The following is a 27,356-nucleotide window of genomic DNA, read 5'->3' on the forward strand; positions in this document are numbered from 1 at the left end:
GCTTTTGGAACAGAAATCTAGAAATCAGTGTAACGCTCAGGTGGTTAATTTATTTCCAGTGGCACATAGCCATGACATGTGTCATACTTTCATTCATAACCTGCTCCCTTCACTCTCTATGGTCAGGGAGAAACAAAATAACTGTTTTTATGATTTTTAAAGAAAAAAATTGGTTTTGGAAGCTAATAATGGAAACCAGCATGTAAACCAAATTCTTGGAATGACAGTATTATGCTAGACTTTGTAATGCACAATAGGCTTGGTATTTATATGAGTGGGCAACAGGCACAAGCGATGGATAGGCAGTAATATGAACATTAGTACAACAGCAAAGTCCTTGTATCTCATAGAGTTCAATCTTAGTACATGTCCATCACCTAAAAAAAGGAAGTAGGCATCAGGAAATAATAGAACTTGTGTAACTTAGTTAGAAATTCCAAACATCTTGTCTAACAAGGGGTTCCTTTCATGGGGCAGCTCCTAGGGAGTGTCATTGTATATAGTTAACTGGCAACAAAGGGGAAAAAATGAGGGTTCAGGGAGTAGAAAGAACAGGGTGGTGGTGGGGGGGGGATCAACTCTCGCGACCAGTTAAGAAGTAAGGGTAACATAATAGACACCCCAGTTATCCCAAACTTTCTTAAATTTGGTCAATCTATCTGGTAACATGGCAGTGAGGTATTCCACTAAACAAATATCCTGAATTCTGCTATACAGAGCTTCTCTAGAAGGGGGCACTGTTTTTTTCCAGGAGAGAGGCTATAAGGGAGCTGGCAGCCAGTCGAATGTGAGAGATTAGTTTGTGTGGGCCAGGTGGGGCTTGGTATATAGGTAAGCCCAGTAGATGAGTCAACATGTCCAGTGGGAGATCAAAGCGAGGTAACACTGGCAATGAGATTGCCCACCTGTGTCCATAAACCTGGAATCAGTGGGCAGTCCCAGAGAATGTGCTCCAAGGTACCCCTGTCGGTCCCACACCACCAGCACTATGGATTGACTGTAGGGAAGAGCCGATGAGGAACCTCTGGGGTATGGTACCAGCAGAATAAATTTTTTTAGCTTTTATCTTTGTATGTAACACATATGGAAATTTTTTTGGCTGAGGTCTAGCAACAATAAGTATTTTATAAAACTTATAATAAGAAAAAAATCATCAAAATCATTTTTTTTAAAGAGCAATATTTAGAATAACAATATAACAAATGATATTTTATGAATTACATTAAGAAAAACACTATTAAAACATTAAATATTTTTTTACAGACTGATAAACCTAAATACATTTGTAGGCTTGTTGGGCGTGTAAAAATAATTGTTGATATGTTCCAAACACATAAAACTACATAGAAAATCTTTAAAATGTGCCTAAATATAGCATACAATAAAAATAAACTTTATTATAATCAACCTAATCTAGACAACCAGAGAACCAGACCGTTTCACAATAAAATACCTGCTAAGTACAAACAAAATAGTTACATAAAAAAGAACATCATGATTCATGAACATAAATATTATGCATGTAATCAGCATTCTTCTAGAGAAACTTCATAAAACTCCATTTGGTGAGCATTTATAATCTATATACATTACTGCAGATATTCTGTTGACATAAAATTGGAATCTGTACTTTGATGAACAGAACAAAGCCAAGCTTCAATAGAACACTGAAGATCCTGTTGGTAATTGGGATTAAGGTCACTGCAATGCAATAATATCAATCATATGAGAAATCTATATAGAGTCAGGGCATAAAATTCAATTAGCATATACTGTATTAATAAAACTAAAGAATGAAGCTATAACCAAAGGTTATATATTTAAAGGAAAATACACAGTACAATATAAAGAATAGGAGACACTAATATTACATAAATAGTTAATGTACAGTACACTAAGAAAATCCAGTAAGACATTACTAAAGTACAAACTGCAAAACATGATGATTTGACAGAGTATTTAAAACAAGCAAGACACACTAAGGCAGGCATGTCCAAAGCCTGGCCCGGGAGCAAATTGCGACTCGTGCTCAGATTTCCACCAGCCCGCAGCCTCTGTCATAAAATCAATAATATGCGGCCCGCAAGCACTGTTGACCACATTTCAAAATACACGCGTAGAAAAAAGCCATTTTATATTTCATTAGAGTTGATCAACCGCCTTGCAATTATCGGCCTGCTACTCGGCGGGCATATTCAGGAGAACGGGAGCTCTCATGTGTGCCCTGTGTGGACCCGTACGGACCACGCTCACTCTGATTCCAGGAACGTGCTCTGCATGAAGCCCGCACTGACACTGGACTCCGTGCACAGGGAATCCCTCACATCATCCTCGAGGGAGTGTGCAGTGAGGGACCCATGCAGACCACGCCCACATTAACCCTGAGTATGTGCTGAATGGTCGCCCCCACACATTTTCACCCCAGCAAATCTGGCCCTCTTTGCAAAAAGTTTGGACACCCTTACACATAGGGGAGGATCTTGTCCTTGAGAGTTTACAATCTAGAGTGGGGTGAAGGTGCAAAGTAAGGTAAAGAACAGTTTTGTAAAGGAGGCATTTAGTTCTCTTGAGAACTGGTGTAGAATGAGGCAGCTATGCATATGTGACTGAAGGAGGCTATGGCAGATTGTATGCCTGTCTGTGGAGGTATATTTTAAGGGTGTGCTTAAAGATTTCAAGGCTTGATGGATGTGATGTTGAACCCTAAAGAGGGGTAATGCTCATGGAAAGTCTTGAATGTAGGAGGAGATGACCAACATGGAGGATAGGATGGCTTCATATTGTGGTTGGGACAGTATATGGTATTTAGTAGAATATGTCTGGAGGGGATAGATTATGGAAAGCTTTGTAACTGAAGTTTAGGAATAACAGTGCTTTCCAGCATTTGTGATGTCAGGGACTAAATGGCGTTTTTGTTTAAATACTTTTTTGAAGCTTTAAATATTTTCATAGTGCATTTATAATATAGTTTGCACAGGTATAGCTTTGATATGCTTTATCTGTACATTTAGAAAATATTATTAGATAAAAAAAAACTTTAGAAAATATGGATCAAAATATGCTCTGTTTGAAATTTCCTTTTTAAACTCTCATGGCATTTATTTTTGTAGTTACTAATACATCAGCTCATCATCACAAACCATTTGTTTGCAGTGTTGTTCCCTAGCAAACAGGCTTTACAACCAAATGAATAATAGCTTTCTCTTCTAATATCATTTACAGAAGACTTTATTTGTTCTGCAGCCATATCCGATCAAAAGTGCAAAGAATCAGTAATTGTTTTGTTTTTACAACTTGTCACATATATCACTTGTGCTCAGGGCACTTTCCAACATTATATAAAATGCGCCAGCTTGCACAGAAGGGAGAAGCTGTATTAAAATGCTCTTTGAAAGCCCAGTTATATAATAATAGAACAGTGAGAATGAAATGTGGCTTTGTAAAGCAATGCAATTTCTATTTTAGTGGTTTTAAATCTGATTTGGTATTCTTTGGGTTTAAATTCATCCAATTAAATACTTAAAAATAAGATAAGCTTCTTAAATCATAAATTCTATTAAAGAGAAATATTCATGGGTTAGACATATAATTGCAAGAGTAAAATGTAGATATGCTCCTGCATTACAATATGTTCATGGTCAAAGTTTTAGTTTCATATACCTAAGTAATATTTTCAGTAAATTGAAAGTAAGTGTCTTTTTCTTTTACAATTTATACCCAAACAGTTAATGCAATTGCTCTGAACCGTAATTTACATATATATGCACACTTTTGTGTGTTGTTTTATCTATTTGCAGGGGACATGTCTTTACTTGTATTACTTACAATAGAATTGGTGCCTCCTTTTTTCATGTCTTTGTGTCACAATATTAGGTAAAATAGGGCAATTCGTTTAATTATGATTTAAAATTCAAACTACTGCAGGCACCCAATAAGGGCTTTTAACTGGTAGTCCATTAATGATTTTTTGAGGATTTCAGATCTTTAGACCAGCCAGGGCATCCTGTAAAAAACTACTTTGCAGGGAAAATATTATATGAATTTTATCTCTACACTCAATTACTTAATTTTCTCAAAACTTTAGAGATACAGGGATACCTTAGTTCTATGGCTCCTCCAGAGTACATCTATAAAAGACTGAACTGCAAAACGATTACTTGTCATTTATCTTATATATGATGTTGAGTCTTCTACCTCTAAAACATTTACCCTATTTTAAACACTGGGGAAGAGACCAAGGAAAATATTTGATAATGGGAGAATAGCACAAACTATTAGCATGAGCTTCTCAATGAACTCTGGATACCTTCCTCATTTATTCCAAATATAAAATATTATTCCAAATACAAATTAAAGTCATTATTACTATAAGATGATACATGGTCCTAGCACGCATCACACCCTTATCACAGAACTTAGACAGACTACTTTAGGAGTAAATATCACAAACATTTCCATATCTGGTGGATTTGTCCAAAGGTCCACAGATTTTTTAAATAATAATATTTTTTTAAACTATTTACATTTAAAAGGAAAGGAATTGTCAATGATAATGATATCATACAGCACAAAGAGATAATCAAAATGTAATGAGCAAATATTCAAGCTTGGTATTTATATCCCAGATATTTAAACAGACAATCAGACAGTCATCACAGGAAGAAATGTCCACATAAGAGGCTGCAAATGCTATCTGGAGCTAGCTGGTATTGTTGCTGATTGCAGCGAGCTTCAATGGTGCAAAGAAAAATAAAAGCATGTGTACAGTGTCACTTCTTTTCATGATCAATTTTCTGATTTTTATCATTTAGAGAATAGTGTGGGGAGAATCAAGCAAGTGAGAAATGAAAGATTTGAGAGGCAATGGAGGGAAAAGGGGATGTAGAAGCATTATTTAGTCATAGAATATATTACCAACTAAACTAATATCTGATTGGTTCTGTATTGTATATTATCTGAGGATTAAAAAAACTCCAACAAGTAAAACCATGTTCTACTGAATTTATCCCTAGTACCCTTTACTAGTGGAAGTAAATTCTTCCATATGCATAATTTAGTTACCTTTGATAGCCAATGGAGGGGTGAGGGTCCAGTTCCCTCCAATAGAGAAGGAGACAAATTCTGACATCATTGACTAGGGGTCCATATTAGGATTTTATGAGAAGAATAAGGCATGGTGCTTTAAAAAAATATGGATTTTTTAAAATGTATTTTTAAGAAAATATTTGTAGCATGCACTGTATTCCAAAAAGTCTTAGCAGGGAGCAGGGCCACAATATGTAGCATTGTGCCCACCTTCCTGTTGCATCTCAAGCACATATGGGAAACAGCTGGAAAAAATGTGTAAATATAGTATCCTATATCATTGTTTTTCCATGTTACAACCCAAATTCTGGAACTGATAGAGACATTGTGAGTGAAAAGAAGGATCTGGTCCCTGTGGAAATGTGATTTAAACAAGAATATGCAATGATCAGAGTCCCAAATGGAGAACAAAAGGGTAGACCTTGGTGTGATTTGAAAATCAATAGAAATATGTCATGTGGATCCTTTTGGGTGTATTTTAGGTTAGGAAGGGGTGCGGCCTATCAGTGAAGGCAGTAATAAGGGGATTCTCATTGACTGATTGTTCAGCCTTCAATCATTGTTTCTGGTGTATGTGATACAAAACATAAGATAATTTATGGTAAAATACATTCATAATGCAGTCATATGCTACAGACTGTGGCCAAATGCAGACATTAGGGACATTTGTATCTTGTAAAATGAACAGGTTTTACATTAGAATCTTGCTCCTGGGCAAGCTTTGCCTGTGGATATAAAATGATTGTTAAAAATCTGGTATCTTTGGGCACTTTTTGACCTATCCATGCATTTTTGGCTATATTATCCTGGGACTTCACGCCTAGCAATTTTCCTGCAATTTTACTAAAGTTCACTTCTTTTAAAGTTCAGTGTTTTTTTTTTGAAAAGCAAATTTTTTACTTAGCTTATGGAATGTGGTAAAAAAGTAAAGAATACAGTATAACCTGTGATTGACGTTTGCTTGAACATATTATGGTGACAGACGTCTCCAAAGCCTTTCCCTATTTACTAAGTTAAGTGAAAATAAAATATTCACATAGTAAAGTAAACATGCTTTACTTTTTTATTCAACATAATTGTTTACTACCCGGATAAACTGGCACTAAGATGTCCTCCATCTCTCCTTCCTCTCTTCTTCATAGTTATTAACTCAGGTGATCTACTGTACATGTTTGTGTGAAGGTCTTACAAGAATGATTCTTCTATATACAGCCCATCACATATCATTTGGATTGTTGTTCTCATCTCAGGAAAATATTGGTATGTGTACAGCAGTCCCCCAACAACATTCATTATTCCACTTCAATAGGAACTTTCCAATAAAGGAGAATACAGTGGGTGCCCCCGCTGTCACTGAAGACTATCACAAAAAATCCTTTCCAGGGCAATAATCTGACATTTGAATTGGCGCCTGTACACAGCTGAAGTCAAAAGTACCAGCATAGTTTGCCCTGAAAGTTCACCATAGATAGTGATTCATTATCTTAATCCATGAATATGCTTCACAAATAAACACTGTTTGGATAAAAAGAATTTTGAGGTAAGAACACACTTATTTTATAAACATGCATGCTCAAATCCCAATAGAGGAGGAAAAATAAGAATAGGAGGAAACAATAAAGAACAATTCTGATGTTGCATACTAATTCCCAGGTAGTATATTCACAAAGAAATTAAACATACAGGTAGTCCCCAGGTTAGAGACATCTGACATGCGGACAACGCCTAGATACGAATGGGGCTTCCCTGCTCCCTCCTGTGCAGGACGGAGGCTTGGAGGGAACGGTTTGCATGTTTCTTTTTGCATATCAAAGCACAGCTTGCTCCAGAAGTTAATGAATGTTTAGGCTCCATAGTTTTTTTTTTTTGTGTACAACCCACAGTGAGTATTACAGTGACTGACACCACCATAAAATAGTTGTACCTGTTCCAACTTACATACATATTCAACTTAAGAACAAACCCACAGTTCCTATCTTGTATGTAACCCGGGGACTACCTGTATTTACCTTTATTGCCAAGAAAATGTGTTTTGGTCATCAAAGAGTTTGAGAAAAAGAGTGCCATAAGAAGACTGAACATACCTGCAAGCTTTACTGTGTCCCTTTAGTATTGTCCAGTATAACATTTTAGGAAACATCTATAACTAATAGAATATATGTAGTATAAATTAAAATACAACAGCTCATCCTTGGCATCTTCACCACAACATTATGTAATAGCTGCAAGAGCAATATAGTTTCCTTACTAAAAATGTACCATAACATCATTTTCAGCCAAACTGATATTAATGTACTGCTAATAATATTACTGTCAAAATGCAGTTAGATCCTTCAGCAGTACATTTTTAATATTTTTTTTATTACATTTTAAATGTATTATTGTAAATTTAAGTAAAGATTTAATTATCCATATAGCCCTTGCCTTCTTATAGAGGAATGAGAATGCAATGGCACTTCTGGGATTGACATCTTGTCTATTCTGTAGCTATACTCAGAAATGCAGCATATTTACCAGCCTGCTCCATACAATAAGGGAAGTTGCATGCATAGTGTCTGAAGTGTCAGCCCATTGTACTCACTGGTTTGGACCTAAAAATGCACAGCATATGCAGGCAGAAGAGCAGTGGCATAGGCTTTAAACATTGCCTTATTCTGGCCAAGCAATGACATTAAAAATTCAGTTAAAGCTAGATTTCCATCACTGACGCATGTATAGGTACACAGTATAGTCCCCCCCCCCCCCCCACACACACACACACTTTAAATAGGATCATCGTTGTTACACATAACATTTTGTTGTTTTACTTGTCCCAACCTGGCTTGAACTATTGTGACAATGTATTATTAGATTTAAGCCGGCAAAAGTCTGGCTCTACCATCTACAGGTCCATACTTACAGTGTCAAATAGTAAATAGTAAATCCACCCCTATATATACGCGTACCTTCTAAAGAGTAAAGCTAATGTCACAGGAGTGACTTTTATTGAATAAATGCTTTCATTGTATGTGGTACAGGAAAGTCCTGTAACATTGCATCTGGGTTAAAAAAAGTTGTCATTCTCCATTAGCAGTTAACCACAACCCTATTTTTTACGCTTTCAAATGTTCATGTGAGTCTTGTTGTGGGTAAAAGAGAAAAGAAGAACAGAATTTTTCATCTTGTAAAAAAATGAAACCATACAAAAACAATAAAAAATATATGCTAGTAAACATTATAGAGGAAGAAAGCTAGGCAAATGGGTAAATACACAATATATCGCTGTATTGTTACCTGGTAAAAATAAGCTGGCATATTCAATAAAATCAGAGATTTTGACATTTGAGTTTTGTAAACAGAAATCCAAGTAATCTGTAGGTCACAATAATTTGCACTTTGTTTCTGCTTTACTAAATATATTTCTGAACATTTAATTTGTCACTGAGAGCCTAATAGGTAAGGCAAGCAATAAATAAAACATTCTATTGATTATATTATTATAGCAGAAAATGCCTTTTAATCCTAGCCTGTGAGTAGTTATTTAGGAAAAAAATGATGGAGCTTGTGCCACAGTACATGCATTAAATTTAAGCCTTGTACATACTGAATGTCACTCCTTTCTCAAGTGCATGCTTTCATCACACAAAATCAATGGTACATCTATTTTATGTTGCAAACAGAGACAGGAGATTCTGAAAAGGCTGCATTGATTTACATGTTTAATGACTAATGTTACACATTTACTATGCTCTTTGTAACTTTTAAATTCTTGATTTGTCAACCTTCTAGTTTAAAGTCATATAACATGCTTGTAATACGTAGATTAAAATCTACAAGATACAACACATTTCTTATTAGGATTGCTTTTTATTCTTTATTTTTAAGAAATAAGGCAATATAATTATATATTAATGCAGTATATTTTGCTATCAAGTAACTAGGTTTTCTCTGGCATATCTAGGTGCTAATAAAAATGAATGCACTGACTGAGGTAGTTTGGGATACAGTGTTGAAGGTTTTTTGTTTTTTTGTATCCAAGTGTCCCTATTGGGGAACCCAGGCAAAGAATTTTACATTATACTTTTTTTTGTATGGTTTTATGTAGTTAATTTAGTGTGAGCAAAGTAGGAAACATATTAGTCGAATACAGAAGATAGGTTATACAGCATATACAGTACCCAAAATGTGCTATAAAACTCAGCCTTGGCTTATACTCAAGTCACCTATCAGCATTTCTCTCCCCCCTCTCTCCTTCCCCCCCTTTCCCCCTTCCTCTGGCTTATGGGGGGGAAGGACCCAACATCTGCGCCACTTGTTGGGCTAACGTCTGGGCAGTTACGCCATGACCACAAGCCCGCCCCCCCTTTGGGCACTGGTTTTTCTGATGCCCAGGATTCTGTCCCGGGGAACTTGGATTTGCTGAGTCTGCCTAGCTGTTTGAATGAAGGCTCAGGATGGGCGGATTGAGGATGATAAGTGGCTGGTTGTCAACACCCCCTGAGAGGACCCAGGCAAAGAATCTGCCACATTTCCCACCCTAAGCTCATACTCAAGTCAATCAGTTTTTCCTGGTTTCCTAGGTAAAATTAGGTACCTCTGTTTATATTCAGATCAGCCTATATTCGAGTATATACAGTACTATGCTCAAGTATTCAGTACAGTAGTACATAAAATAACTGATAGCAAACCAGCTGAAATCAAATTTGTACAAGTCAGGTCACTGAAATACACATTTTGATTGGTTGCTTTCCGTGTTTTGGTTTCTTTTACCTGTACTTACTGGTTTACTGTACCATAATGAATAAGCCTGGAAGATTTATAGTCAGATATTCATTCATTTGTAATTAAACACTTGTAAACTATTTGTACAAATAACAGGAAACAAAATGATAGATTGTCTTATTTTTAGGAATGCTTTATATCTAGCATTTTCATGTGCTTTTTTATCATTTTATAATAAAGCCTAGTAATAACAACTGTATTTAAAGGAAACCTGTCATCCACACCTAAATGTTTAAGTGAATTGAAGGTACTGCAATCTGGCTACCTTTCCCATTAAAAGTCTTTTTTATTCATTGTTTGCCAATTAGGCTACTTTTTTTTGGATAACATTAAGGCAAGTTATCATGGCCGAGAGCCCAGATTGGGAAGTCAAGTCAACAAAAGCAAGCTAAATCAGACAGATGTATAGGGAAATTTTTTTTTAGGAAATTATACTAATGGCAAATACCTTGTGAGGTTTCTAAGACCCCCACAGGAAAGGCTTTTCAAAAGGATAGGATAGCTAATAAATTTACTTCAGGGATCTGAAACATTTGTGATGCAAAATAAAAGATTGTATCTATTATGGCGTGTAGTAAATGCAGTTATACCTGAGCTTTATTTTGGAGTTGCCTTGTACACTTTATATGATCTTACTTATCTGCATGCATTAATCAAGAGGGCTATGGCATCCTGGTGTGTACAGCATTATTAATCATTTCCACTGGAACAACAACACGCTGTGTTCACGTGGAAAGATGATTTATAAAATAGATGGTATTTCTTGAAAGTTTTGTAACATCTTAGACATCTCAATTTATCCTCCTATATTCTATATAACAGAGGAACATCAGTAACAACATTATTCAGCTATATGTGCTGTTGCTGAAATAAAAGTTGCCACACTGTTGTCACTAAACAGATATGTTTTAACTTTGATGATTGACTAAAATAAAGTTTATGTAAATCCTAATCTATATTTAGTACACTTGGCTAATTGCTTTTGTGTATACAGTTTCTTAAAAAGTTTTTGAATGTGTATCAAAGTTGGCAGATTCTACCAAAAACATCTAAAATGAAAACACTTAGCTGATATCTTATGAGTAGCTTTGTCAAGTTATCTTGCATGCTCCTTCAGTTGACAAGTGGACCCATTGCAGAATGATTTAACAAAAAATATCATCAGAATATGTTACCCTACATTGGTTTATATATTTTAGCTCCTATGTGTACTTTTACTATCAATGCTTTAAACTGTGTGCCACATAGCTTTGAAAAATATGAAAATATTTCTAGACATTATAGCAATCAGTTACATTGCCTAGAACCTGTTTTCTGCAAATCTAGTCTAAATTAGTGTTGCAGTACAGTTACTGGCTTAAAATATAATTATTAGTTTCAAATCTCCCAGTTAATAATTTAAAATGATTCTCTAGTTAGTGGCTGCCAATAATACAACATGCTTTAGTTAATTTATCTGTAACTGCATGTAACATACTCACATCTGCATTAATTCATAATTTAACACAATCATTGTACATTTGCATTTTTAAAACATTATATTTGAACAAAACACATATATTTATATTCTTCACATTATAGTCTAATTTAATCATAGCCTTTATGTCATCCTTAAGGGAAATTATGTTTTATGCATATAAATGGTTGTTGATAGAAGTACTTTATTGGCTGTCAATCCATTTTAAATAATTGAACTAAACCTTCTTCCTAAGAAAAGGTACCACAAAGCTATTATTGTATTATTGTGACTTCTCTGACTCCTAGGCTTGGTTAAGGTGCCACCCTCCTGTCCAGTGATAGCATATCACTGGTAACTAAGAGCATTATTCTGGTTTAGGTGCAGACAAGTGGGTAGTGTAGTTTTTGGACTGTTGGAAAGTCAAGAACCTACTAAACAATGTGGTGCTCAGAGGAATGTTTTCTTAATAGCAACTGTACCATATGATGCCTGCTTTTTGGAAGAACTTTAAGTTTGAAAAGATTAAAATGTCTGAAATAGTTTCTTGGTGGAAAAAGAAACATATACTTCTATTAAAAAATCTTCCAAATTTTAGAAGGTGGATCCAAGCTTGCAGAAATTGGGACAAGGCTTGCTAAAAGTTATTGAATTAGGCAACCAAAATCTTGTATGCTTCCGTATATGACACTAATGATTCATGGAAATTATGTCTCTTATGAAAAACAGTTTAGCTGTAACAACAACCTGAACAAATATTGACGGGGATACCCTGGTAAGCCTTTAGTCCTTTTGTTAAACAATATTTAAATTACTGAATTTGTTTTGAACTTCTGACTTACCTTGAGATCCTTGTTTATTAGTCAGTGTCATGCTGGCCAATTTACTGTACCAATCAGCTACAGAGGATCAGAGTAAATATTATTAGTTAATTCCTGAAAAATACATGCTACAGAGAGGAACATTTGCAAACACAAGGAATATTTGAATTACTTTTGGAACATAATTACTGTAAAAGACACATGACGCCTTAATCTAGAGTATTATTTTAGATTTTTTTCAGTTGACTGTATGGGTGTGTTTTTTGGACTCTAATGGATCCTATTGAACTTTCTCTTTACATAATACTTGTATATTGGCAAAATAGCTTTACATGAGGGCTTCTTTACAGCAAAACGCATGCCATATAGTAGATTTTCTTACATTTCTGAAAAACTACAGTTCAATTGACCTGAATGGCAAAATTCAAGGCAGTGTTCTTAAACTACAGCATGCAGGACTTTTTTTTATCCTGCTCCAATAAAGTGCATTGGTGAAAAAAGACCCGAAAGCATGGCTTGTGGGAAAGCACCACTAGCCTCCTACTGAAAAAGACATTTAGACTTCAAAAGCGACAGTAAATAAACTGTATGCTTTATGATAGTATTTTCTATTGTGGTACCAAATTGATAAGGTTTACTCTAAAAGTAAGCAAAAACTCATTTTTATTGCAATTTCTATGCCATCAAAAACTCTTGATTCAAATGAACCCTTTCAGTGCTAGATGGAATTCAGGAACTTAATTACTGAGCATAAATACTGATGAAAAAAATGCATGCAACTTGATACATTATTTATGTCATAATGTTTCTGTACTAAACATTTTATCATGCTGTAGTAGCATACATGACTTAAGGCTGTATTCATTTTTATTTGTTGTCTTGTATACAGGTGAATCTGGTGTTGAAGAGTGGTCCCAATGGAGTACATGTTCAGTTACTTGTGGTCAAGGGTCGCAGGTGCGAACCAGAACTTGTGTACCACCTTACGGGACACACTGCAGCAGCCCCTTAAGAGAAACAAGGGTTTGCAATAACACTGCCCTCTGTCCAGGTAGTGTTAGTAGCAGATCTATACAAATTTGGATGTTGTAAATATGTATGATCCTAAAAAGTTTATAGTTTTGCTTCTTACATTTCCCTTTAATTTGAACATTTTAAGTATAAATTTATTGTCTAATATTTCATTGGAAAAATGTCAGTTTGGGTCATTTGGAACACAAAACAACTTTGTTTCTAACACTGAATGTTCAATATCATTGGAAAATTAAAAATTTACCTAAGGGGTACATGTATCAAGGATTTGGCCTAATGTGCCCTAAACTTGCTTAGCATTCTTTGGAAAACATGTTGTCCTAAGCCATTATAAATGGAGATTTGATTATAACCCTTTAAAATAAAATAATCCTGGTTTCCTTAGTGAAACATTCATTTGCAAAAAGGTCATTACTGTAATATTCACTCTTGCAAAGAAAACCACTAATGCTACCTTCCCTGAACATTCACTTAATGCTCCTGATGAAATCATGGCCTCCCTTCCAGACCTAACTCATCATAACCAGTAGGCTGGTTGGCTGAAAGGAATGGGGGCGGGTATTACTATACCAATTGAGCTGCAAGCTCCTTTCTTTACTCAAACCACATGTGAAATCAGAGGAGGTGTTTATGAGGACTTTCCCCATAAAATTGATGAGTCTGATGCCAATTGACACTAGGCATTTTTGCACCCCTGCAGTCCTTCAGGAAGTATTGGCAAGGTTGGGGGAATTATCTACCTGTACCCCATGGGGAACAGTTAGGTGGCTGTTCCATTCATGGTTTAGGGGGTTTAAACATTTAGAACATGTACATTTATCTCTTCTGGTGCTAAAACTGTGAATAAGCATAGTTTCAGCACCATGGAGAGCAGAAGCTAACACATTATCATGCAGTTTAAATATGTTTTTTTCACTGATACTTTACATCTGAAAGAAAAAAAAATATTCACAGGGTGAAATGCCCAATAAATCATTGATAAATGTACCCCAAAGTCTTCAAATCACATATTAATTTGTCAGAACTGAAAGCAGTTTCCCCTTGACTTCATAAGTAAGCTCCATCAAATGCCATTCTCCTATTCAATGACTGTACAATGGAGAAGAGAATGGTAGCTGGTGAGGCTTACTCCCTCCAGAAAAGGAAAAATTGGACACCTTGTGGTGCTTGTTCTTAGAAAGGACATTGGTGTAGCAAAACTGTAAGGTCTGTATTCATAATTTACTGGTTAAATATTATGAAATATCTTAAAATATAGTTTATTATTACTATTACTATTTTCTACAGCTCTAATGAACATTTTAGGAAGATATATGACTCCATATATGAGTACAAATTAATATGGTTCATTTGCTGGTACACCAGACAAGCAAATGTGGCTGTAGCACTTCTCATTGTACACATTAAAGGAATGTTTATTTAAAATAAAAAATTCACCAACCCCATCTGTCTGTATCCCTAACTAATATGGGCTTAAACCTTCCTACCAAAGTGCCTATTTACCTGTTTCTGATGGAGACAGCTTGGGTTGTGACAGGCCACAACAATCCACATGTGGTAAAAAGACACCTATGAGGGTGCAGCTTAAAATAGGTTAGGGGTCTTAAGCAGGGGTAGCTGGGGAGGTTTAATTTTAAAGTGAGCCCAGCCTTTTAAAGGGTTAGTTGAGCACCTTAAGCCTGATGAACCTCAAACAAATCTGATTGTTGTTTGTTTAAATTCACACATTTCCTTTACAGCAGATGACTTATACTATGAATTAGTAAAATATGAAATTATTTTGTCCCTCTCACCTGTATCTGAACCAAATATTTTCTTCCCTTCTTGTCACATTTTTCTTATTGTACATTTGCTAATCTGAACATTAATAAATTGAGGACTTTATTGCATAGCAAACTGTGACTATGAAAATTGAAATGTGCTGGATAAGCTGGACTAAACTATATAAATATTATTGTTCAGTTGACCCTGTAAATTATAAGTGTTGTGCACAGATGTAAGCATAAAGTTTTCTATTTTTAAATAGTCAGTTTTCAGCATTGCTGTCCTGATTACATTGGTATACATTGTACTTTGATGTCTTATTTATTGCTATTCCAATTATACTTGTGTACATTGTCTACCTCTTAAAGCAGTTTGCTATGATAACCAATGCACTATACAGTTTAGCAATATATATACATATATATATATATATATATATATATATATATATTCATATATATATATTTATATGGGGAGAGAGAGAGAGAGACAACCTAGTCTAACAATTTCAATGTTTTTTTTAATGTTAAAAAAACTGAAAATATCTTTGTTCTCTTGGTAAGTACATCTTGATTTACTTTAGACAGGGTTTTTTGCACATGATATTCAAGTATTTTTGAAAGTATGCTATATTTAATTGCTGATGATGTATATATATCAGATAGGTAGCCAGGTTAAAGAAAACAATATAAGACAGTGGCCTCTGATGCAAAGGAATGAACTATTGCTTTAAGCCCTGCCTGCCAGCCTAACCGCTAATCACAGCCATTCATAAAACTATGAGGGCTCCCAGCCAACACTTCCCTCTGATGATTTTACTAACAGTTAGGCTAGAACTATGTGTTCGTGATGACTTCAGTATGCTGAGGAGGAAGATCAGTGAGCATGCTTCCCAGTGTCAATACTCACCTATCTTGCCATCTTTAGCATTGATCTATGCCTTTGTGAAGAACTACCACTACCCAAAAATCTGCATCCAACACAAAAATCATATAGATGGACCTCCAATTGCATGCTGAAGCATCTAACACTTACTAAAAAAACTCCCTCTATTCACATAAAAAACTGTCCAGCCACTAGCTGGCTGAAGACATATAATATGGTTTGCATGTGAATAATATGTTATATCTGGTATATTGATCATGCGATTAGTCTGCAATTGCTATGGGGTCTTGAGCCAAGATGCTAATTTTCCTAAGGTAAATGTCAATTCACATATCCCCAGCACAGAGCATCATTCTGAGGAATGTTAATACAGGGGTTGTGGGCAGAAAGGGGTTAAACAGTTATACCAGTAATTTTAACTATGATTATTTTTATAAACATAGTTCATGGTTTAACCATGACAACAATGCAATATTTTAAACATAAAATGGTAAGAAAATTATAATAAAAGTATAATTTTTAAAGTATAATTATTAATAAAAAAACATTCAGTATGAGCTACCTGGGCAAAGGGTTCCATATTCTAAGTAGGGATGAGCAATTTGATTGCAAATCAGGTAAATCCACAAAGTAACATTTTAAAGCCTTCTGAGTAGACTTGTCCAATCTGTGAAGAAACATACAATTCATGAATCCCAATTGCCTGGGTTTTTAATTTGTTTGATTTTCCACACATTATACAGGTCTGCATGAAAATATAAGGCTTGATTTGCAAATTGATTTGCCTAATGCTAAACTTTGTCTCTTTTGAATCAAAGTAAAGGATTAAAGATAAATTGTATGCTATACGGTTACAGCAAAGCCTAGAATGGGTTGCAGCATCCAGTGTAACACACAGTAGGACTGTGATTTTATTGTTATATTGCTTTGTAAAAGTGGACCTTCCACCAAAACCATAGGTCTTCTCACACCTTCTGAACCATCTCCTTAAATCACATACTCTGAATCGGCAATAAATGCAACTATGGAACCCAGGTCAACTGAACACCTGCAAGATAATGCTTTTGCAATGGTTCTGCCTGGTCTGCATTCAACAGAAATCTACCCTCAGAGAAAATATGATGTCATACTTAGTAATGCAGAAGACAGGAGTAAAATTTAAATTTTCATTTTTGGGTACACTTTTCACTTACTACGAGCAGGTGGTTGGGGAGGAGGATATGTCCTGAGATGGTCATGTGCTTGCACAAACCAGTAGAATGAAAGAAAATACTTTGTGAGGCTTCAGCCTAAGCTAAAAACAGATATTACCATTAATAATGTTTATTTCATCATGGCCCTTACAGTGTCCTTAAAAAGATCTTCACAGTGCTTCACACTACTCCTAAAGCTACATACAGACGTGCAATTAGTGTCCTTGGAGAGGTTCTTTCACAATCCTTTCCAACGACTAAGGACTGCATGATGCATGAACGAGTGCTGTACATACAGCACCGTTCTGCTCCATGAAGGGGGGGAGGGGGGATTAACAGAGCGGCACCCCGCTTCACACTCCCTCATTTCCCTTGCATTAGGATCGTTCATTATCCATCGCCCATGGATCCACCAGGACGGTCGTTCGGGCTATGGACGACAGGCAGTATACACACATCAGATTCTTGACCGATATCGGCCCTGAGCCGATTATCGGGCGAGAACCATTGGATGTGTCTATCCAGCTTTAGTATTTCCAAAAATAGTGTACTATAGCCTCACTATCTGATCATTCCCATGCCTATTTTGTTTCTTCACACTCTTAAATATCCCACACACGTTTAGTTTCTATACTGCACACCATGGGCTTGATTTTATGCAAAAGGGCTGATTTTTTGGTGCAAAGGGTTGAACTGCACAAAGCTGGCACAGTGACAGTTCTGTGTCGCCAGCATAAAGTAATGATGCAGAAAATTCTTGGAAAACATAGCCATTTGTAAAACAGACTCCATGAATTTACAGATGGTTGGCAACACTGGTCTTTTTGTAACCTCTGCACTCAAATAAACCCTGTAAATGTAAAGATAAGATAAGTAGATGATTGGTAAAATATAGTACTACACTTTTTGAAAAATAATGTTGTCTTTTCACAATACTATTGCATGCAAATTGTTTATTCTCATTCCCCACAATTTGTTTTTTCCTCCAACTGTTGCCAATCCAGGCAAATGTCAAGTTAGCTACTCTTAGTAACCTCTGAAAGGGTCATTGTATCATAATAATCATAATGATAAAAAGTTCCACATATAATTGAAATATTTATTCCTCAATTGTGATATATCTATCAACAAAATAGACACGTGTATAATAAGCATTTATTACACTAGTATTTTTAATATAAACTTTAAATAATAGATACAAAATGTCTTTTTTTAAAGGTCTTCCAAGAAATGTCAGGAATAACCTGGTACAGAGATTATTGTGATGCCGAGTATGGACAAAATGTTCTTAAGTTCATTAAAATTTATCACATCTTACCAGAAATCTATATAAAATGGTAAATAAATAATTCAAAACATCAGAGCAGAATGCAAGTTTGTTGAATCAGAGGGAATTAATTATGTACATAATAAAAGTGTAACAAAGCAATGAGGTCTGTTCAGTACACTGAATAGTAATATGAGGATGTCAAGGGAGGATAGAAACAGTACTACTTTCGCCCTATTGCAAGTGCCTGTTAGTAAACCATATTGATAATGGAGGTATAAGACCTAAGATACCATAAAGCCCATAGAATTTAATCCAATAAAATGCTAATACTGTTAATCCAGAAGAAGGTAGAAAATCCCATTGAGCACCTGATGTGATGCACATAATATTATAAAAAGTGCTTAGCTTGGCAATAGCAGTCATATTAATTAATTTAGTAATTTAATTCACTGATGATGTCTTTCAAATTTAAACTTGCTTTATTCTTCAATAAGAGAGGTGTCAAAAGTATTTTCTAATTCACTTGCATTTGACACATTTCTTTGATTGCAAAACATATGCATTGTACTGCTGTGATATCATTTGTACCTAGCAGAATTATATCCTACATGTATATGCTTTCCCAGTTCCTAAAATAGCTTTTTCAGTCTATTATGTATAGGTGACAGGCACACTTTTATAAAAAATACAATACAATACAATCACATAAAAAAGTAAGTATAACCCATGGAAATTGTTAACTTTTTAACATATTTGAATCATGGCTAATTATACACCCCTGTTGCTCCAGAAGACTTTATGTAATGACAAACAACTGATTTTTTTTTAGGTCAACCAGTCCTGGACAAATAAACAGGCATTTGAAATTGATGCTACTTATATGTGCCTCACTGATGGTTGAGTTAATTAATGTATTTGCTGGGGAAGTGGCCTGAACATAGTGGCATAAGCAGTGGTGCTGTGTAGGAAACATATACTCAGCCACTCCTTTGGTCCTTACCACTTTGGATCCACTGCGGTCTGTTGAGATGTATGACAACAGCGTCTATTGAAGGCTGTGAGTCCCTCCATGGTTCCAGACATGGACGATGAGTCCACAATGAACAAATTGGACCAGTTTTTTAATACCATTGCAAACAGGACCCATGGAATCAATATCCTCAGGAACTTTGGTTCCTATTCTTCATACAATACCCCTGCCTTTGAGTTACTAATTGATTGTAGGAGTTACATCTTACCTTGGGCCCATGTGTGGTCAACCCAGAAGGGCCTCTTATTGTCATTTGCAGAGGTCACAATTATACCATTAAGGAGGTCATTATGAGAACAGCAGAGATAGAATTCTGCTCCTACTAAATGTTTATTGAAAAACTCTTCAAATGAGATGTCAATTGAAGCCACTATTAGATATGAGAAGCAGGGGCTACCTATTGCTTGGGATTCAGAGCTTCTGAAGACTCCCTGTCATGTTTTTGTGTGGAAATCAAGGACTACATTTTCTCTACCCTCTTTCTCTACCCACTGTTTTTTTGTCATTGACTCTTATCATATACATGACTTGCTCTTCCTCTCGCCTGAAAATGCTTTGCAGGAGAATCCACATCCTATTCTTCAAGCATGGCAAAGTCCACCTAGCCTTTTTCCTTTCTGTTTCTCCTCTTCGATCCCTCCACTCACTCTCCCCTTAACTATACTTTCCCCCCACCACACACACATATACAGGTGATGTCACTTGAAGCTTGTCTCTTTCATTTCCTAACTTTCATTTTCTTCCTCTTTTCTTCTTTTCTGTTCCAATGTTAAAAATCAGAAAATGGTTAATGGTTAAATCAGAGGTCAATATCAGGTGGGGTAAAACAGCTTGCAGTGCCAGTCTCTTCCACTAGGCTAAGCAAAGTATGGCTTCAGGGAGTTTAACTCCCCAGCCAAACTTACAGAAAGAAGGATTAGCAGCACCGGTATCTTACTCACCACTTTTTGTCCAAGCTCCTGACAACAATCTGCTTACATATTTCTTTGGGCAGCTGTAATCAATGGCACCTGATTTGGAACACCTGATTTTATATCTTGATTTTGAAGAGGTGGTAAATGTAAGAGTGTTCTTACTTTTCCATGTCACATATCTCAATTTTTTTATTTGGGTTACAAAAATAATGATGCAACCCCAGATTATGTGCTGTTTTCTCATATATATCATCTTTAGCTATCTAATTAAGCTTTTATGTTTGCATGTTCAAAAATGATGAAAAATAAAACATTTTTATCCTGGGCTATAGAGTTGATATTGAAACACATTTGTATATCCAGTGTTTGCCTGCAGCTTTTTCTTTTGTCTTGGAAACTGTCAAGCTAAATTTGATTAATAGACAAAGTATGTCAATTTAACTTTATATCAGAAAGTGCCTACATTTGTCTGCCACTACAGTACATAATAAGGTCAGTTTAAAACGCAAATACATTGTATAAAATGAACATCAAAAAAAGAATGTTTAAATTAATTAGAGAATTTTTAGTAATATTGTTGGCCAAACATGTAATTGTTATACAAGCATTGTACGTGTCCACAAGGTCTGGCTTTAGGTTGGCAATATGTGTGGTTCTCTGGAAGTCAGATGGAGGGATGAAGACAGATTGGCAGAACACTGAAGTGGCTCTAAAAGTTATTGTTTACATACAGATGGTTCCTGTGCTCTGAATAAATGATATGTACAGGCATCCATCTCTACCTGCTTTTAAATTGTCGTGTTGCTTCCACAAGCCTAACATTATAATTGGTTTACTTTAAACACAGCAGAGATCTCTGAAGTAGCCTGTGATACTAACACATAAAAGCAACTGAGATGTCATATTAATTTATGCAAACAACTTGCATAAGTAAATTAATTGTATTGCTTGCTGCATTTTTATAAAGGCAGCTGGAGTAAAGTTGCTTTTGTAAAATTTATAAGTAGACTTTAAAGGTCCATGTCAACAAATACCAATTGGAAGCAGTTAAGACCCTAAAATACATTGACTTCATCTGTATACTATATTTAGGGAAAACATTGGGGAATTGAAAGGAATAAGGATTTGTGTGCATGGGTTTTGTCAATTTGCATACGAAAGCAACTGAACACAACTTGTTGTAGAAAGCAACTCAGCAATGCATATTCCTTTTTTTATTGAGCTTACTATCACCAGAATTGTGGGACCCCTAGAAGGTCAAAATTTCCCCCCACATACACCAACCATTTATGGGATGTAAGAAAGCCATGAGTTTGAAGACAGTAATGCCTAAATTGCAAATACATCTAAAGTATTATTTGTTTTATTAGCTTGTAACATGTCTTTAAATTCATTGGAGAATTTGACTCCAGAAAGAGTCAATTACTCTACACTGCCCACCACCCTGCCCCTTTGCACAATATGGCCCTCTGTCCTTTTGTAGGATTGCCTACTTCATGGTAGCCCAGCATATCAACTCCTATCACTACTGCTCTATATAAACTTTTATGTAGCTACCAGGGGAGGAGTGAGGGGAAATAATATAAATTATGATCTTAATAAAATCTTTTGAAGACATATATAATCTTATGATATTTTTATAGAATTTTTTTTTCAGGCAGCAGGATTGTATTATAATAATCATATTATTATATTCACCCTATTCAATGGAAATCCAATTTTTTGTACATATTCTAAATGTACTTTGTATAACACTTTTAAATGTGTCCATCAGCAATTTAGCTTTACATGAACATACTTCCATATTACCACCTGCATTACTTACCCAAAGTAAACATTACCAAATCAATATATAGGTTCAAATAACTAAACTGAACATCTAAGAGCTGTGAATTAGTCCAGTGGTGATATTTTTATTATCCATTGGTAATCACAACGTCTAGAATCTTTGCTAAATTGTTCTAAACTAGTATTTGAATTTGTACAATTTATAGCCATTAAATATTCTCTATAGCCTTGCAACTATACATATTATGTGTGGCTTGTTTTTGGTAAAGTTGAGAAATGTTTAAAATATGTTAAAAAGCAGGTTGGCTTAGCGCAGCAGACCATCACTGAAATTGCCATAAAATTGATTAGTGTCTAGCACTTTCACTAGTTTTCAGTACAACAAGTTGAGAGTTAATAGGATCAGGATCTCTGTGACAAGTAAAAGTCTTGCTGATGATTTTTTATATTTCTCATTTACATACACCTTAGGGATATTATACTAAAGGAATATATTTTGTTCACCTAATAAAGCTAAACATGCCTTTTCAGGAGATATTTCATTTAGTTTAGTGAATACCCATTATGCAATGCACCCATGTGCAAGTTAAAAAAGAAAACATGATTTTTGATTGCATATATTTGGTTGGCTGAGGTCAGCAAAGCCGAACCTCACTCACTAAGCTAAATTACTTATTCCTTTGCAAAGTAATATTTACCTTTACTAAGTGAACAGCCTAAACCCCTTTGGTAAATAATTCCTATTACCCCTTTTTGTAAAGACTATAATTACAGTATATATTCTGTTGACTTGTTTTAATGCCATATCCCTCATTACTTTATTAATTTTCAGTGATTAGGTGCTCAATCTGTCTATGTATACTCCCTTAAGAGAAATAGCTGCAATTGCATATTTTAAAATGTTAATTGATAGCAAAAATGCCAATGTCTTATCTTGCTTAAAAAAATATAATCCTAAACTGCCAAGAGGTCTGGCATTCTGCTCCATAAAAAAGCTCTACAAGCTCTTTTGGCAGCAAACGAATTGCACACTTTGTGCAAAAACAAAGTGTTATGAACAAAGAATATATATTAATATGACAAGATCATAGCTTTTTGCCATAAATGTGTGTTTTTATCGACAGAAATGATAACTTATTCAGAAGAATAATACTTAATTTTTCTGACCATTAACTTGTTTTGGCAGGTAGTTATAAAAACTATTTTTCTTCCTGATTCTGGGTTGTAAACATACTAGAAAGTCCTGTGTACAGAAAGTGTTAAAGAAAATTATAAAATAAGTACACAATATTTTTAGCAAGAAACATGCAGAAAACTGTATTATTTTTCAGCAACTAGCAGAACTATCATTGAAGTGAATCAACAATTGGTGGCTCACAATATATGTGTATGGTTTTTATTAGTGGTACAAGTGTATGTTCTCCTTTATAGTTATCTGAACAAAATTTCTTTTAAAATAAGCCTTGCTTTCTTTTTTACCCTCCACCTATTCCTACAATAAAATCCACTTACTGGAAACAATGTGACCACTTGAGGAATTGTTAATGGACAGAAATAGAGCAAGGAGTGGCATGGCTTTATTCAAAAGAAAGAATGTATCAGAGGACCTTTGTTTGGGGTTAAAGAGGCTAGCATATCCAGAATGGGAGAATTGTAAAGAATAAAGCATTTAGAGTGGGTTTTTCAAGATTTATATATCTCACTGCAATTATTGACTTTGTTAGACTTCAAATCATAAAAACATACAATATATATGGGATGCATAGTATATTATAATTATTTTAGATAGTATTTTTAATAATGACACCAGATTCCTTCTGTGATATGCAATTAGGTGTCCTATTAACGTGGGTACTTTCATATATGCTGCATTTATTCCTGTTGATAGTTTACATTTGATCCTCCAAATGCTCAAGGTTTTTCTTGCTTATTTTTGATAGCTATCTTTTATTAAAAAAAATAACATAGAATAATAATATTGTATTAGTGTTATATCTTAATTTTGTTATATCTTTTCAACCGTACTATATAAAATATGTACATTTATATTATAGGAGTGTTGTTATGTTTGTAGCTAGGATTTGCAATAACCACAATGATCCTTTTTTTTAAAAAAAAAAAGTATTGATAATATTCTTCTGCAGAGAAAAGATAAAGTTTCATCAGTGGTAAAATTCCTCAGCGATAAATACTTAAGATTAAAATAGTCTGTTTTCTGAGATTCTATCAGTTCTTCCTAGGCTGTAGACTCAGTGGTAGATATCTGGTGTTGTAGACTTCATGTAAGTTTCCTTCTGGTTTTATACCACTCTCTAGACAGCCTCCACTGGGCTGATATTATCAGAAGCAATTGGCTACTAATCTACAAACACTGACACTTGACTTTGATGTGCCTCAAGGACCCAGCCACATTTCCCAGAAAAGTCACTTATCACAAACACATTTTCTTCTGTACGCTCTCTTTTAAATAAGTATTTCACTTTTTATGTGTCATTTTGTTTGTAATAGATTTAAAGTTAAAAGAAAAAATAAGTTTAATTGCTTAAGAGCCAAGCGATTTTTGCAAAACTACGAATACCCCATTTCTTATAAAAAATTCATTTTGTAAAGAAAGTATCTAGCAAACATTAAATAGAAGAAATAGGCTATAAATACGTAGTTAAGCACAAAGCAGAACAACTGCCTCTCTAGAGATTTGCTACATTTTGCCGGTAGACAAAACATAAGAAAAAATGGTCAATACTCAACACAATACAAAGATGCTCAAGCTGTCAGAACAAAAAAGTATAACAAACTAAAACTTTGTTGGTCAACTATAAGCTTTGCAAATATTTTTCCTGCTCTGTAGACATTGATACAGACTTTGCTAGCACTTTCTGTAAGCATTAAGTGGAGGGTACACCTATACTAAACTGAGAGAAAGAGTTTTTAGATAGTAAAAAGAGAAGCTGTACATATGACATCCTTTTAGGAAGTAAGAGGGATTGACCATATCATTTACCAGTGATTAAACTCCCAATATAGGATTTGGCTGTAATTTAACATCAAGCTCTGTGCATGGAAAAGCAGGGAGCTAGCCACACCAGCAGCAGGATGGTAATTCCAATCATCATATACAAGAATTGTAGACATAGTTGCACAACAGAGAAATTTTACATTTTGACAGAAGTAAACCATCACAGATAGCTGCGGATTGAAATTAAATCGTAACAAGAAAAGCTTGTTATTCTATGCAGTATTGCAAAATATTAGAGTATATCATATCACCTTTCTAATAGAATTTTTCTTTAACATAAATTTAATTTCAAGGAAATAATATATATATATATATATATATATATTCTTTTACTTGTGTCTTTGCTTTTGAAATAACTGTTGTTATTACAGAAGCTACTGCCAGGTTTCATCAATATCACCCGTTATGTAAATATAACATCAGCACTCAGTTATATTGCTAAGGTACACACTGAATGTAAAAATATGCCCATGTCAGCAAAGTTTATGCACCATTTCCAATCACCAGCTCCTTGACACTTGCAATATTGTACAGAGATCTTCCAGTGACCCAGGAGTATTGTTCTCTTATCTCTTACGCTGAAGTCACAGTCCATGCTATCTTCTCTTTGCAGTCAGCGAAAAGGCTGGCTAGACAGCTTACCATTTTAAGCTGAAAATTTGGAACCTTCCTAAAAGTTTTTAAATTAACAAAAGGAGAATGTCTCATATTCAGATGTTCTTGCTGGCAGAATGGTTTGGAGGGCAGCTTGCTTATGTAGCAAAAGATGCAAAGGTTATCCTTATTTAACCTATGCATGGTGTAGTGTAAAACACGCTATGCAAAAACAGCATTTTGCTCAGTTCAGGGATACATTTTTTGGATATACAATGGAATCATATTCTCTGAGTAAATAGAGTTAATAATCCTAGTTTACTCGACTTTAAAGTGTATATATTTTGTTGTATATTTAAATACCTTAAAATGATTACCTTAATTTTCTTTAACAACAAATAAAACTAAATAACTATTTAATCACTGAGGCACTAATCCAATACATGAAATGTGCCTTTTTTTGATCATCTAAGCAAAATGTTGACTGTGGTGCATTTCAAAAAGCTGGTGGCATGACGCACTTTTCTGTATACCTTAAATGATAACATTTTCAGTGTATCCAAGAGTGGCTATGTGATAGGAACAACTGAAAACTAGTGCTGGTTGTATTTAGGGTCAACTACAAATGGTGTGCTAAAAGCACATCTCCTCCATCTTGGCAGACATGTAGATGATGTGTGGAACTGGTGTGATATACCCATTTTCTTTTTTCAAGTTAAGATATTTAAAATAAGTGCTCCAAAAGTTTGCAAAAAAATGTCTTAAAGCTGGTCTATTGACCAGCTTTAAGACAGTAGTTTTCTGATAATTACACCCGATGATCAAGCTTTTACACTGTTTTCAGTTTACTGACGCCAGCTCAGCCGTATACATTATGTTCTTGACACCTTGCCTGCTTAAACACTACCTATTGATTACAGTATAGCTGAGCTGTCCTATAATCAACAAAATGATTGCATGAAGAACAATGTATATCATTAATTTTTTATTCTATTACCAACTTATAATCAATGAAAGGGGGATTGGTTTTGCTTCAGGGTAGAATTCACATAGACAAAACGTCAGATGCAGAGAAGCTGCAAAGCTTAGGAAAATGCTTTTCCTAAAGACTCATCTATCAAATTTGGCAGTGATGCAGCTAAATCACACAGGGAAAACAGAACATTGAGTTACATACTAATCTGCAATGACTTTGGGTGAACTGCAAATGGAGGCAAAGTAACACATTTTCTTCTCCTGTTTTATGTGTTGAATAGTGATTTATAAATATATCAGAGGGCAAAATTTTTTTTTGCTGTTTGTATGAGTAGAGTTAAAATAGTTTTTTTTTTTCATTTGTGTCTCATATGGGAGATTTCCCTTTTCTTCGTGTACTTTACTTTTAGAAAGCATGAGGATATCTTTCTATTGTGACATATTATTGCCATATGAACAAAAGTCTCATTGGAATTGGGATCCCGTTCTATTTGTTTTGGTGGTAAAGCAAAATTTTAATTTTACCATCCCTTACCTTTGGTTTGCATTAGTGATCAGGACAAGGAAATGAAATTACAAAGGAATTTAGGCTCTTTGCTTCTCACGTACAAGATTTTTCCTTGTCCATGATTGGATGGATGACATTAACGTAGCTCACCCCAAAAAAAATTATAAAATAGTAACCTCCCTTACAAACTATTTTATTATTACTATACTTTAAAATGCAATATTAATCAAAATAAATCTAACAGTGGCTTTAACCCCTCACAGC

General features: G+C 34.8%; 1 protein-coding gene across 5 annotated transcripts in view; it reads left to right on the forward strand.

The window, feature by feature from the left end:
- ADGRB3 (adhesion G protein-coupled receptor B3) overlaps window positions 1–27,356 on the forward strand; it is a 510,634-nt gene that overhangs the window by 198,977 nt on the left and 284,301 nt on the right. For 4 of the 5 annotated variants that reach the window (XM_072408480.1, XM_072408481.1, XM_072408479.1 and 1 more), the window contains one exon: window positions 13,013–13,174. The exons of the other annotated variant lie outside the window; for it this stretch is intronic. In XM_072408480.1, the coding sequence (XP_072264581.1) occupies window positions 13,013–13,174 (162 nt within the window). The remainder of the gene's footprint in view (window positions 1–13,012; window positions 13,175–27,356) is intronic. 5 annotated transcript variants of the gene reach the window in all.

The sequence above is a fragment of the Pyxicephalus adspersus genome, chromosome 4 (assembly GCF_032062135.1).
Source record: "Pyxicephalus adspersus chromosome 4, UCB_Pads_2.0, whole genome shotgun sequence".
Taxonomy (NCBI): domain Eukaryota; kingdom Metazoa; phylum Chordata; class Amphibia; order Anura; family Pyxicephalidae; genus Pyxicephalus; species Pyxicephalus adspersus.